Source organism: Daucus carota, chromosome 5, assembly GCF_001625215.2.
Source record: "Daucus carota subsp. sativus chromosome 5, DH1 v3.0, whole genome shotgun sequence".
Lineage (NCBI taxonomy): Eukaryota > Viridiplantae > Streptophyta > Magnoliopsida > Apiales > Apiaceae > Daucus > Daucus carota.
Window position 1 is genome coordinate 17534168 of NC_030385.2, and position 12229 is coordinate 17546396.

Below are 12229 nucleotides of genomic sequence, written 5' to 3' on the forward strand. Positions count from 1 at the left end.
TGGTTGTATGAAAAGAGCCCCTCCTTTTAGCGCCAAATAATATTGAGATATTACAAGGAGGCTCTTTTTTCTCAATTTCCAACCCTTTCTTGGGGATACATGTTCTCTATTTATACTACTTGTCTAATACTTGTGTGTAGTTTGGACCACATGTCCTTGGGCCCGTAAATGAACTTCTTGTGGGCTGAGGCCCAACAAATATGTATTAATTTCATCAGTTCTGTTATACGAAACAGTTGTCTATTATTATAATCGATCTCCGTAGTAGTGATAATATTTGTCTGATCTCGTAAAATTAAATGTTATCCAAATAAGATAATATATTTTATTTTATTTTTTGTCAAAAATAAAAAGATAATATATTTTATTAAAAATAGTTTAAAATAATATATTTCAATATAAGCGGGATAACAACAGTAAAAATAAAAGTGGAGCATGTAATATGGCCGTGTTCTAAAAATCGCCGAGTCGGCCGAGTACTCGTTTTTAACCCCTCGTCCGATACGAGTTTCGAGTAATTGGGTTCAAAACATATTTATTAAAAAATCGGTCAAACCTCGGTTTGACTCCGAGTACTCGGGGTCAAATCCGAGTTTGACTTATCAATTTTTTATTGTTTTATTTGAAAAATATTTCAAAAGAGACTAAACGTAAATTTATGTATGTTTTGGTCTTTTTTTGCAAAGTATTGACATTAATGAGAAAGTATATGTGTTTTACGATTAAAACTTGTGAATGATTATTATGTCAAAAACTATCAAACAAGTAACTTTTATTTGAACTTCATTATTTCAAGTGTGTTATTAACATATTAATATTATTAGATAGTTTTATTATTAATCAGTATATAACTATATATTAGAGAAAAAATTAATTAAAAAAAAATACCCGATTAGTTATTAGATTACTCATTCCGAGTACTCACCCAAATTCCGAGTACTCATTTTTTCCGGAACCAAACCGAGTTGGACCGAGTTCGGATTTTTACGACTTATATTGAATATGGGCAATCCATGGAGGAGAGGATCTACCTGCTATTGGGCTGAGCATATACGGGGTTAGAGCATCTCCAATGTTGGTTATAATCGTTGGCTAAATTGGATCTGTAAGACGTGATGTAATATTTGCCGAACCTGTAAGACATTGTGCTTCAATGGTATTGGCTATATTAGTTGCTATAATTAAAAATAGTATGTTATTAATATTTAAATTGTTATGAATAGAATATATCAATTTAATATGGTAATAAATAATATATAATCAGTAGCAAATAGGAAAATAAATTGCGGGAGATGACGTGGAATTCGCTATAGATCTGTAGAATCGACAAATATATCCATCCACAGGGATGACTGTAATTATACGGGGAATTATAAAGAGAGGCTGAAGGTCTCCCCCTAAAATAAAAATGGCGGAAAACAGACGAGGAGGTTATGATATTAATGACAAGTGGGACGCTTGTCTTGATCTGGGCATCCGTCGTTTCGTTTACTCTTCTTTCGCCGGCGCTGCTTCCGCCCTTCTCTTCTTCCGTAACCTCCCAATCCCTTCTTTTTTATTTCTCTTTTATTTTCTTGTTCAATTAGGATTATTATTCTCTTATATGATGATCAACTGTTGCTTAGAATGCTTTAACTTACTTAATATTCAACTAGGGCGCTTTTTCGATGCAGTGTAGGCTATCAAATGCTTATTTCAATTGTCCCCTTGCTGTATATATCTCTTTTGTTTCTTATGTTTACACTAAAACTAGAGTTTGCATTTTGGAGGTGATATAAACTTGTATTATGCTAATGCTACTTTTGTTCCAAAGTTGGAGTCTATATTCTCTTCTATGTTTTATTACTTGTAAAGCGGACTCGAGCTATACTGGCATTTATTTATACAATACTGCTTGCTTTATGTCATAAATGGGGAAATCGATGGAATGTTATGCTCCGCTCAAGGCTTTATGTAGACAGCACAGTTTTTTTGCTGACAATTTTTTTTCAAGTTCCATCTAATAAGAAGAAATCGGAAAATAATTTCTACTTGCAAAGCAGATACATTTTCACATTTTATAGAGAAGACGTTGTCCTCAGAGAAAAATAAGCTTAAATGTTGCATTTTGCTCTATCTTCATGTGTTGGGGCTTTAAAGTACTGGACTTGATCTTCTCTCAAGGGTTTTACCACTCTTTCAAGTAACTACTTCTTTGACCAAAACAAATCATTTTATATGACTTTATTGTTACTCAGGAACTCCTGCGACCCGATGGGCATCAGTAGCTTTTGGTGCTGGATTGGGTATTGGATCCGCTTACACAGAGTGCTCTATTAAATTTGATGGGGCTTCAACAAAGGTATGGCCAGTTCTGACATTAACTTTGATCACAATATGTTACTGTGAAGACAGCGATTTAAATCATGCTATACGTTCTTGTGTTTTCTTTGCTGATGTAAGTTGTAATATAGCTTATCTGCTCATGCTAGTATTTGAAGTCCAAAATTTGTGATTTACATTTTTATCACTCCACAATTGGTAACCTAACCATAGACAATTCTTCTTGGTAAAGCATTGCATGATCCAATATCACATTTGTGCTGCTTGAACTATACATTCTGCTGATAAAAGTATAATTTTCATGGCAATCGATTACTATCTTTACTTACCACACTCTAGTCTATGTACTACTCAGTTTTTTCTGCGTCCCTATGGTTTGTAACATTATGACAACTGTTATGACAACTGTGTCAAACAATGACGAGGGCGAGATGTTTCAAGTCTTTAGCAACCATTGCAGGAATCAGAATAATGATGCTACAGTTTGGTTTATTAATATCTGTTGAGGTTGATAATTATCAGGGATGGTGTTTTCTTGACGTATTTGCTTAAGTCAATGGAAGCAGCTTGTTGTTGGTGCCTTTGTTGTCCCTTCCAATCAAGAATCTGGGCCTCACAGTCACTAGCCAGTATGCTTTTCTCTCATGCCTTTCTTGGTTCATGGTTCAATATTCTGGTGTCCTAGGCGTAGAGGAACCACACCAAATCATCCCGAACTTGACCTAATTTTGGAATGCCGCAAAAGTAAAAGTCGTTATGCGTCTCTTGTGGGTTTTTTGTTTAACTGTTCATAGGTGAATAACTGAGTCAGTTATTTCATAATGGTTGTTGATAGTTGACATTTGCCTAGAATTTGTAAAAGAAAGGCCGTTATTGGGACTGGAGTATTTATAAAATGAAGCATTCCAGTGACGGGGACCAATGGATCATATCCTTTGTGTTGCTGATTTGAAATGTGGGTACTGGCAAGTGTAAAGGTGTAAACAATAAATATATGCATTGTAAGTAGATTCCTTAAATTGTTATTCTGAGCTTGGTCATTATATAGTAGAGTTAATTAAATAATCTGCCAAACGGATTGTTATTAGGGATACCAGCCAGAGTTTATAATGATAATACACAAATCATTTGCATTTTTCATAGATTTGTATGACCTTTAGGGTTCTTTGAAATTTGCTGTATTGATCCAGCGGTAGGAGGTTGCCTAGTTGTAGTACTGTTTCACATAATTGGAACTTGAATAGAATCAAATTCTTTGCTTTCATAAGCTGAAAAAAGTCAGAGATTTTTTTATATCGAAATTTAAGGCAACTCATTTAGGTACAAGTAGTGAACAAGGCGTGGAATAGGGTTGAAACAAGGGACAAAGCCTATCTAAGCACAGAATCAGCGCAGTCACAAATAAATATATGATATGTATCACATATACATTGATGCAATATATTTAATTCTCATGATGTTAATTACATTTGTTCAAATAGATGGCCTAACAGGATAAAACTTGGAGAGTAAGGAAATTACTAGATTAAAGGAAATAAATTTTTTTGATTATAAATTAATAAATTAATACCAAGTAATCTATCACTTCGTATCTTAATTCTGGAATGTTCCTAATTAGATTATAAATATTTAGATAACTCCATCCTAATAAATAGTTGACTAAAATAATTATTTTCTGCTCCACATTAAGTGATCAATAGAGACAAATATTTGCTGGCTACCCAAGTTTGCAACTCAACTTGGGGCATCCAATTTGGTGTCATGCACAACTAGAGTTAGTTAAACGAAGAGATCAAATGTTAGAGTCAGTCCAATTAGTTATGCATTGATTATTTTTCCCCCCCTTCTGTTCTAGTTATTGAGTTGCATTTAGTTAGTTTATTAATATTCTTGGTTGAGGCATTTTTGAAGTTCAGCAATAGAAGCGGTATGCTTTTTATGTAGTGTATGCATTCATTTAGGAGTCAAATCATGGGATGACTTGCAGAATGAGTCTCGTACTTTTGTCCATTTTTGCTGTTCTATATAAATGTGTGGTCAGATGACATAGTGCATATATTTGCTAAAGATGATAACCGTCTTTACAAGGCTATATGTCTGTATATTTTGTGCTATGAAGATTGCATTAGTCTCAAGGTTGTAGTGCTTGCTTGTGAGATTTTCTGGAATATTAATTGAATTAACTTTTTACTGTCGTTTTCAGGACTAGTCAAGTATGCGGATATTAAATCAGATCTTGGCTACGGCAAGATTGTTCGCCTAGTACTATATGTTGTGGTGGATAGTTAAACTTTAAAATTTTCAGTTTATAGAAAAAGAGATTAATAATCTGTTTTGCAGCGCCTTAAACGAGCTCTATTTATCTTTCTTTTTTTTTTTTTTTGTTTAGGAGTGGCTATGATCTTGCTCCATGTCAAATGGTAGAAGTGAATTTAAGCATTTAATGTTGTAATGTAGTAGATACTGTATTGGAGGTCAGCCATTTGTTTGTTTTACAGCAACTACCTTAATTTTTACAATTGTTGATGATAAAAGGATTTTAACTTATCATCAGTATTTAGAACGGTGGTATACTGGATCACAATCTTGAGAACAAAATTAGTTAGAAATGTGTTATGTGGAATCAAGTTGAATGTTTTTTGAAAAATAGCATGTTTCAATTGTTATTTACCTTCTGCTTGTTCTATAGTGATTGCCATTTTATTACTTGTAAATTATGGAGTGTTGATGTTAAAAATGGGAAAGAAATATAAAAATGCCTAATTTTCAGAATGAGAACAATGTTTTTTTCCTTGAAAAAAATTACTTTTTTCATAAGTTATATTAAGAGGTCATTTGACAAATTTGATAATATATCTTAATGATCTGAATTAATCTGATTTGAATTTTGATTAAGTAATATTATTTGATAAATAATTTTTCATAATACTCCCTCCATCCCAAATTAGATGACCCCGTTGATTTTGGGCACACAATTTAAGGTTCATTGACCGCATAGATACGTGACTTATTTTTAAAATTTTATTTTTGCAAATAAAAATTAAAATATGAAATTTTCATTTATAAAAGAAAAAATAAAAATTAAATTTCGGAAGTAGACGGTCAATGCACCTAAAGTTACGTGCCAAAAGTCAACGGGGACATCTAATTTGGGATAGAGGTAGTATCTGAATGAAATATTTTTTCAGTTTTACCAATTCGTTTGAATAAGGGGTCATTTGATTATGGTTGGATCTTACCGCTTATTATGATTCAGATTATTTGGGCTTAATTAGAGTGGGTTGAGCGAATTCACAAGGTGTTGAATAAAGCCTGGGCTGATTCATCCACCGACGGAAATCAGTTTTGCTAAAAGTAGAATATGGTAATGAGATGTTTTTTAAATTTTTCGAAGAAAGCCACGAATGTTGATCATTGCGTACCTTTTAGTTTGGGTTCACTTTTGTATAGATGATTCAACTGGCCAGGATACTTCCCATTGTTGAATTGTAATGTGCAACTAAAGGATCATTAGCTGAAATCACAATTCAACAATGGCGGGTATTCTGGTGGGCTGAATCATCTATACAAAAGCGAGGCTAAATTAAAATGTACTCAATGATCAAGACAAACTATATGGACAAATGACCTCACTGTATAATCGACTAGTCTAAAGCAACATACATACACGTGTTATCTATTAATTTGTTCTTTCTCCATTCAAGTTCTTACAGAAGCAGCAATTGTATTCAACAAAAAAGGAGTAATTTGTACATAACTGAAATCTATTGCTTGCACTGATACAGAGCAGCAATCCTTGTGCTTATTATCTCCCCTGGCTAAGGTACAATTCCATCCGTGATTCTATTTTACTGCAGATTCAAGGACTGAATAGCAAGCTTTGCTACAACCACAGATATGTTGTTATTTGCAAGCTTCAAACTCATTTCCAGCCTTTCAAGTGTCTCTTTGATATCCATTGCGTTTAACTTTTCTTTCTGCAGCTCTAGCAGTTCTGACTGAGATGTTCCTTCAATAGCATAATTAAATATATTCAAAATTTAAAAATGGTAATTTATACATTTAAGATAATATTCCGCCATTTATCTATGCTAGAGTGGTGCATCATACATATCGTAAAATAGAGCATAATATTTTATTTTTCAGCTCCAGCCACCTATATAATGTTTACAAAGCTATCAAAACCAAGGGTCCAGATTGAGGCAATTATCTTCGTCCCCTTATTCTTTTTGCCATTCGTAAAGCAAAATATTTCACCTTCCTATGATCATGCCAGTTAAGCCACATAAACATAATACTACTAGTTTTAGATTGGAATGGAAAGCGCTAATTGACATATACTTGTTACAAACAAGACTTTAGATCACAATGGAAGCAAAAAAGCTTTAAGATCATTCATCTTCTTGAGAGGGACTAGCCTGGAAAAATCCATACACTTAAAAACCTGAACACTTTGTATTCAATGAGACAACCAAAGCGTATATGGATTATGACATTTTTTAACACTTCTTTCCTAAGTGTTCATGAATCTCAAATGGGGTATAATATAACCATCATAAATCTTCTTTTGCTTCTTTATTATATATAGGGACACAAAATTCAGTGGATTTGGTACAATCAAGTACAGACATACATTTTTCTTTTTTTTGAGAAGAGTTACATACTTTGCATACTACTATCTACAAAGTTTCATTAACTTTCCATTGAGCAATTTATTACTAATAAATAAAGAGATGCATTAATTATTAATACAGGATGACATGTGTATATATAAACAGAGAGAGCAAAAATGGCATATATTTAGAAATGCACCAAACATATATGGGCACATGAATGGGGTTCAAAATATGAGATAGAGGTGTAAACTTAAGTTTGAGCAGTATAAACCATTAATTTGAAAGGGCCCTCAAGTAAAGTTCCAACTGTAGAGAAACCAAGCTCATAACCATGTTGTAAAAATGTTTGTATGTAGATAGTTGATAGCCAGGGGCGGCTGAGTATTACTACAAGTCAAAGCTTGATTGTCACTGACATCCATCTTTTGTCTGTCCTGATTTCAGTTATGATTACTTAATTTAAAAAGAGTTAATTGCAAAATGCATCCCTTTAGTTCGGGTCAATTGAACTTTGTTACCTAAACTTTAGATAATTGCACAATGCATCCCATAACATGTTTTGACGCTGCATTATGAACCCTTTTGGTCCATTTCTGTCTATTTTTACCTATTAACGTGGAAATCAAAGGGATGTGTTATGCAATTAACTCATTTAAAAATTGTCCAGCAAGTATGATGCTCCCAAAAGTTCTAGCTAAGTCTCGTCATATGCCTTGTAATAAGTTTCCCCCAGCTTTTAAGTGAATCTAGTTGTCGACCTTATCAGGGATAGGGGAAAATGAGGTAATAACTGAGCAGTAAGTACCAATGTGAATGGGCAGAGATAACAAAACAAAATACACACAAGGAATATACATGACCAATAAGTAGGTCTCAGAGTTCAGGTTAATACTGAAGTGTTGAACCCAACATTAAATAACTAGGGCCAATTATATAAACTCAGACTTTGATAAACGATCTGAAGAGAAAGAACAAATATAAAGAAACAGGAGAACATATAGGTGGACAGGGTAACAAACTGCAGTGTATATTGGTGTCAAAGTTCTCTGCAGAAAATTACAATTTTTTTATAATTACTCTACCAGTATTTAAAATGATTTTTTTTAAATATATAAGGACAGAAATTATATATAATCTAATAAGGTGGAAGTACCTGAGATAGGTTGAAGTGCTGCAAAGGATACACGCTCGGCAATGGATGGTAAAAAATATTTCTCGCAATCTACTAGAAATTCTTTCTCAGACCAAGATAATGAGTTAGCTGTCTGAGTCTGCAGAGCTGCCTCCTTGGGGGCCTATCAGGAAAATAGAGCCTCATATGTAAAAAACTCATACAATTTCTAAACTGCTATTGAAGTAAACATAATATTGATGAGGAATTGCAAACGAAATTATATTCTTATATATAACAAGCATAACAAAAATAATTTGGTTGTTTTTTGTAATACTGTAGAATAAATACGAACCATTAGATCTTAGAGTTCGATAAATTCTTAAGATTACATAATAAAAAAAAATTATATATAAATCTTTAAATAGAAACCAAATTTTATACTCACTATGTTCTAAATCAAATATAAGTAGCCTTTGTCAATAGAATACCTTTCCTATAATTTTTATGTTTAAAACAAGATAAAAGAAGGTTTTGTAAAAATCAAATAGATATGACTTTTATTTTTTATATATTCTAAATACCCCATAATAAATACGAATTATTAGATCTTAATTTTTATAAACGGTTAAGATTACATGATAATAGAAGATATTTATATATAATATTTAGATATAAAATTTAATTTACACTTTCGATATTCTAAATCAAGCAAAATCATGTTTTGTAAATAAAATACATATCCTATTCTTTTTATGTTCTGAACAAATTAGGAGGTTTTGGTTAAATCAAATAGAAGTAGGTTTTGTAATAAGAATACGACTTTTTTTTTTTAATGTTCAAAACCAAATAAAAAGAGGTCTTGTTGATATAACATAATTCTTGTTATAAAATTCATAACTATTTTTCTACTTCCTTTAAAAAATTAAATATTAAAATATATATGATATAATAACAAATATTATAAGTCAACGTGATAGCACGGGTTATAAGCTAGTATAACAGAAGTTGCATTCGCCGCTTAACACAACTAGTGGAAAGTTTACAGGTTGAACATAATTCACAAAGCCTTAACCATCATCAATCCGTTCCACATTTTAATTCTGGTTTAGTTAGTGGGTAGCAAGGTTAAAATGAACTCTTTGGTAAATCTCTGCTGAATGAAGTTGCACGAAAGAGTTGCATTTGGGATAAATTCAATTTTGTCTTCCTAGTGATTTGACATTAATTGCTGATAATAGTAATCCAATAGACCTTAGGAAGCTTAGGTGAGGTCATCAATCATAAATACTCAATTAAAGAGATACAGGATGGTTCTGGAGACAAGAATAGTCAATAAATTAAGTGGAGGATATAGTCCCATCCTGTATCACTATGAAACACGTGTGGTAAATGGTATATATCATGCCACGGGATCAGGTTGCTTAATTATTAAAAGGTTTGCAGTGGTCTTGGATCCAGCTCCGACACCATGTAAAGAGAAGGCAAGAAAATTGACATGAGAGGTAATTTCATCCTCATCCATATGAATATATACATACTACCAATTTCTTACAACTTACATGCAGAGCATAATCTAGGCAACAGTCAAACTATACAATCAATCACAATCATTCCTAAAGTGCTATTTTTATGACCTAGCTGTGACTAAACTGTTCACGTGGCTGAGTGATTTAAAGAATGGGTTATTCATTTTTTCCTAATACACAAACTTAGCATTAAAGCATTAAATATCTTATCTGGAATATGCAATCTTTACTCAGACAAGGGAGATTAAGTTCTGTAACATTTTGCAAAGGCAGTTGGCTGAATTTTATTTAAGATTGATTGAAAAACGAACATGTATATATGACTTCTGCACATGACAAAACATAGACTTAAACTCACTATTGGCCCATCCTTGAATAGAATCTGGCCAAACATAAGCTCGGACATGGACAGATGATGCAAATGAAGATACATATAATCAGCAATCAGCATCTTAGAAAAAGGCAGATGGTAGAAAAGGTGTGCATAAGCAAAATATCGAAAAGAAAAAGATCTTGCAACTCAATTGATGCTAAACAAGAAACTTGGTAACCATACACCAATACATGTTTTGATATGCGTGTGAAAGAGAAAGAGAGATCACCTTCAACTTTATTTCCAAGCTATTTAAACTGTGAAGTGCTTTCTTCAATTCCAGCACCTTCTTGCTAATATTGCTAAGGTCATCTGGTACATTATCCTGAAGTGGTAGGACCATTCCCTTCAAGTAGGGCTCGGACTAAAAATAATATAAAGGTAAGAATCTGAACACATCTTTAACTATGAACAAGTTTTGTAAACTATATGCAGAAGTTTTATTAATACCAGAGTCGTGGAAGTATACAAGAGTTGGTTTTAGTTACATATAGCTTTAGTAATGCAGGCAGTACTAGAAGTATTTATCTTCTAATTAGGCTTTAATTATATGTTCATAATACTCAAACTTCACATTCTATAGGGCACAATGAAAATGAAAAACTTCAAATTTTAAAGATCCCTCACCTGCTCAAATTTTGCAATTGTGACACGGCCTACCCCCCTTACAGAGACCAAGGCACCAACATCTAGTCGCTCCACCTACATGTTAAAACGAAAGGTAAAAGTGATTATCTAATATCATTCTATATTTGGATATATATCTCATAAAAGTAGAGATGCTTACTTTCTCTATTACAGACAAACAACCATATCGAGCAGCAAAAGAAGGTCCTGATGTTGCATAACCAACTACTATAGGATCCAACACAAAGTGCACAAAAAAGTTCTTCTGCCTAGAAACAGACTGCAACCAACCAAATGATGAGAAGTATTTCAGATAATAGCGACGGAATGAAGACGTTCTTACAACACTATTACATAAAATGGAAACAAGCGGAGACAAGGGCGGAAAACATCCCTATATTTTCAAATTTTATGTACAATTTTATAAAATTTGAATGACAAAAAAATGTCAAACTATATAAGTTGAGCACATGTCCCCGTAACTATTACTAGACAGCGGAGACATATACTTTCAGTAATAATAACAATAAGATTATTTTTCTAAAAAATGGGATTGGCTGGTGTGTCCCAATGACACATGCTAAGCATTAAATTTGATATATTTAGCTTGTTTTAACTGGCTGAGCTTTTGTATATATGCAGAGGGTTCACTATTATTAATAAGTAGTAGCCAATCAAAATGAAAATGAGTTAAATACATGAAATTTAGCGTTGCGTCCACGGGCACACCATAGAAAAACCGTAAAAAAATATATACCTCCTCGAGGAGTTGCAGATATCTTGCCTCATACAGATGAAGTGTCTTGGTCTCCGACGGAACAAGCACCTAAAATCAAAACACAAGTGTATTATAAAGACCCCTTGTTGAGTCAGTGGTGAGAGATGTGGATTAAAACTGAACCTGTTCTAAAGGAAAGGGAAGAAGAGGAAGCACTAAAGAGCAGCATGCACATTGGAGTCTTTTCTTTTTCTTCTTCTTCTTCTTCAAATTCAAAGAATATGTATTATAATAAGAGCTCCGGAATGAGCAGTAGCTATTATCGTATCTATAGTAAGGGGGTGCTGAAATCGCATTATTACAAGTCGCCGGAGTTACTATTCCGGCATTGAATAATGTCGACTTACAACCAATTATCATGTTTATATTCTATCCTATCTCAATTCTGTTCATCCATATTCTCAAACAAGCATAAATGCGCCTTCTTAATATTTTTTATTTTTTATTTTTATTTAATAGCTGTAATTATTCTAGTTAAGCAGTTTTGAGAGTCGACTCCAAGTTCTAACCCCCACTTCTCCGCTCTTCATCCTTCATCCCCTCTGATTAATCATCTTCGTTCTTCCATCTTCTCTCGTATTTCTTAGTTTTATCAATAAAACCAAGATCTAATCCTTTTGGGTGAGTTCTTGTTGAGTACCTTGTCATTAAGGTCGTGCCCATCTTTTTGGGATGTTTGTGTCTGTTTTGACGTTTCTGTGTGTTTTGTTATGGGTCTCGGTAATGTTTCTAAGAAAGAGTTACATGATATTTTGGGTAATCCGTGAGGCTTGTATTAGATATGGCACGGTGGTGAATATCGTAAGAGCTCACCTTTCACGACATAAAATTGTTCATCTTTTGGGGTCATTTGTTGATCCAATATCGGTTGAT

At 33.1% G+C, this 12229-nt stretch overlaps 2 protein-coding genes across 4 annotated transcripts; one reads left to right on the forward strand and one right to left on the reverse strand.

Moving 5' to 3' along the window:
* The first annotated feature begins 1351 nt into the window (after positions 1 to 1351).
* LOC108220379 (MICOS complex subunit MIC10) lies at positions 1352 to 4800 on the forward strand. 3 transcript variants are annotated; one of them, XR_010292149.1, is made up of 4 exons: positions 1352 to 1532; positions 2238 to 2341; positions 2845 to 2951; positions 4526 to 4800. XR_010292149.1 is itself a non-coding variant. In XM_017394129.2 (3 exons), the coding sequence occupies exons 1-3, from the start codon at positions 1409 to 1411 to the stop codon at positions 2872 to 2874; spliced, it is 258 nt and encodes an 85-aa protein (XP_017249618.1). In that variant the 5' UTR covers positions 1352 to 1408; the 3' UTR covers positions 2875 to 3025. The 3 variants fall into 3 exon arrangements, 2 of the variants coding, with proteins under 2 accessions (XP_017249618.1, XP_017249619.1); XM_017394129.2 differs by lacking the exon at positions 4526 to 4800 and having other exon boundaries at positions 2845 to 3025; XM_017394130.2 differs by lacking the exon at positions 2845 to 2951 and having other exon boundaries at positions 1355 to 1532.
* A 1167-nt stretch (positions 4801 to 5967) lies between these two features.
* Positions 5968 to 11778, reverse strand: LOC108219980 (uncharacterized). The gene is made up of 7 exons (XM_017393590.2): positions 11480 to 11778; positions 11336 to 11404; positions 10739 to 10858; positions 10579 to 10653; positions 10181 to 10315; positions 8092 to 8233; positions 5968 to 6331 (listed from the first exon to the last, which is right to left on the reverse strand). Exons 1-7 carry the CDS (start codon positions 11714 to 11716, stop codon positions 6171 to 6173), a joined length of 939 nt encoding a protein of 312 aa, XP_017249079.1. The 5' UTR covers positions 11717 to 11778; the 3' UTR covers positions 5968 to 6170.
* Positions 11779 to 12229: the final 451 nt, after the last annotated feature.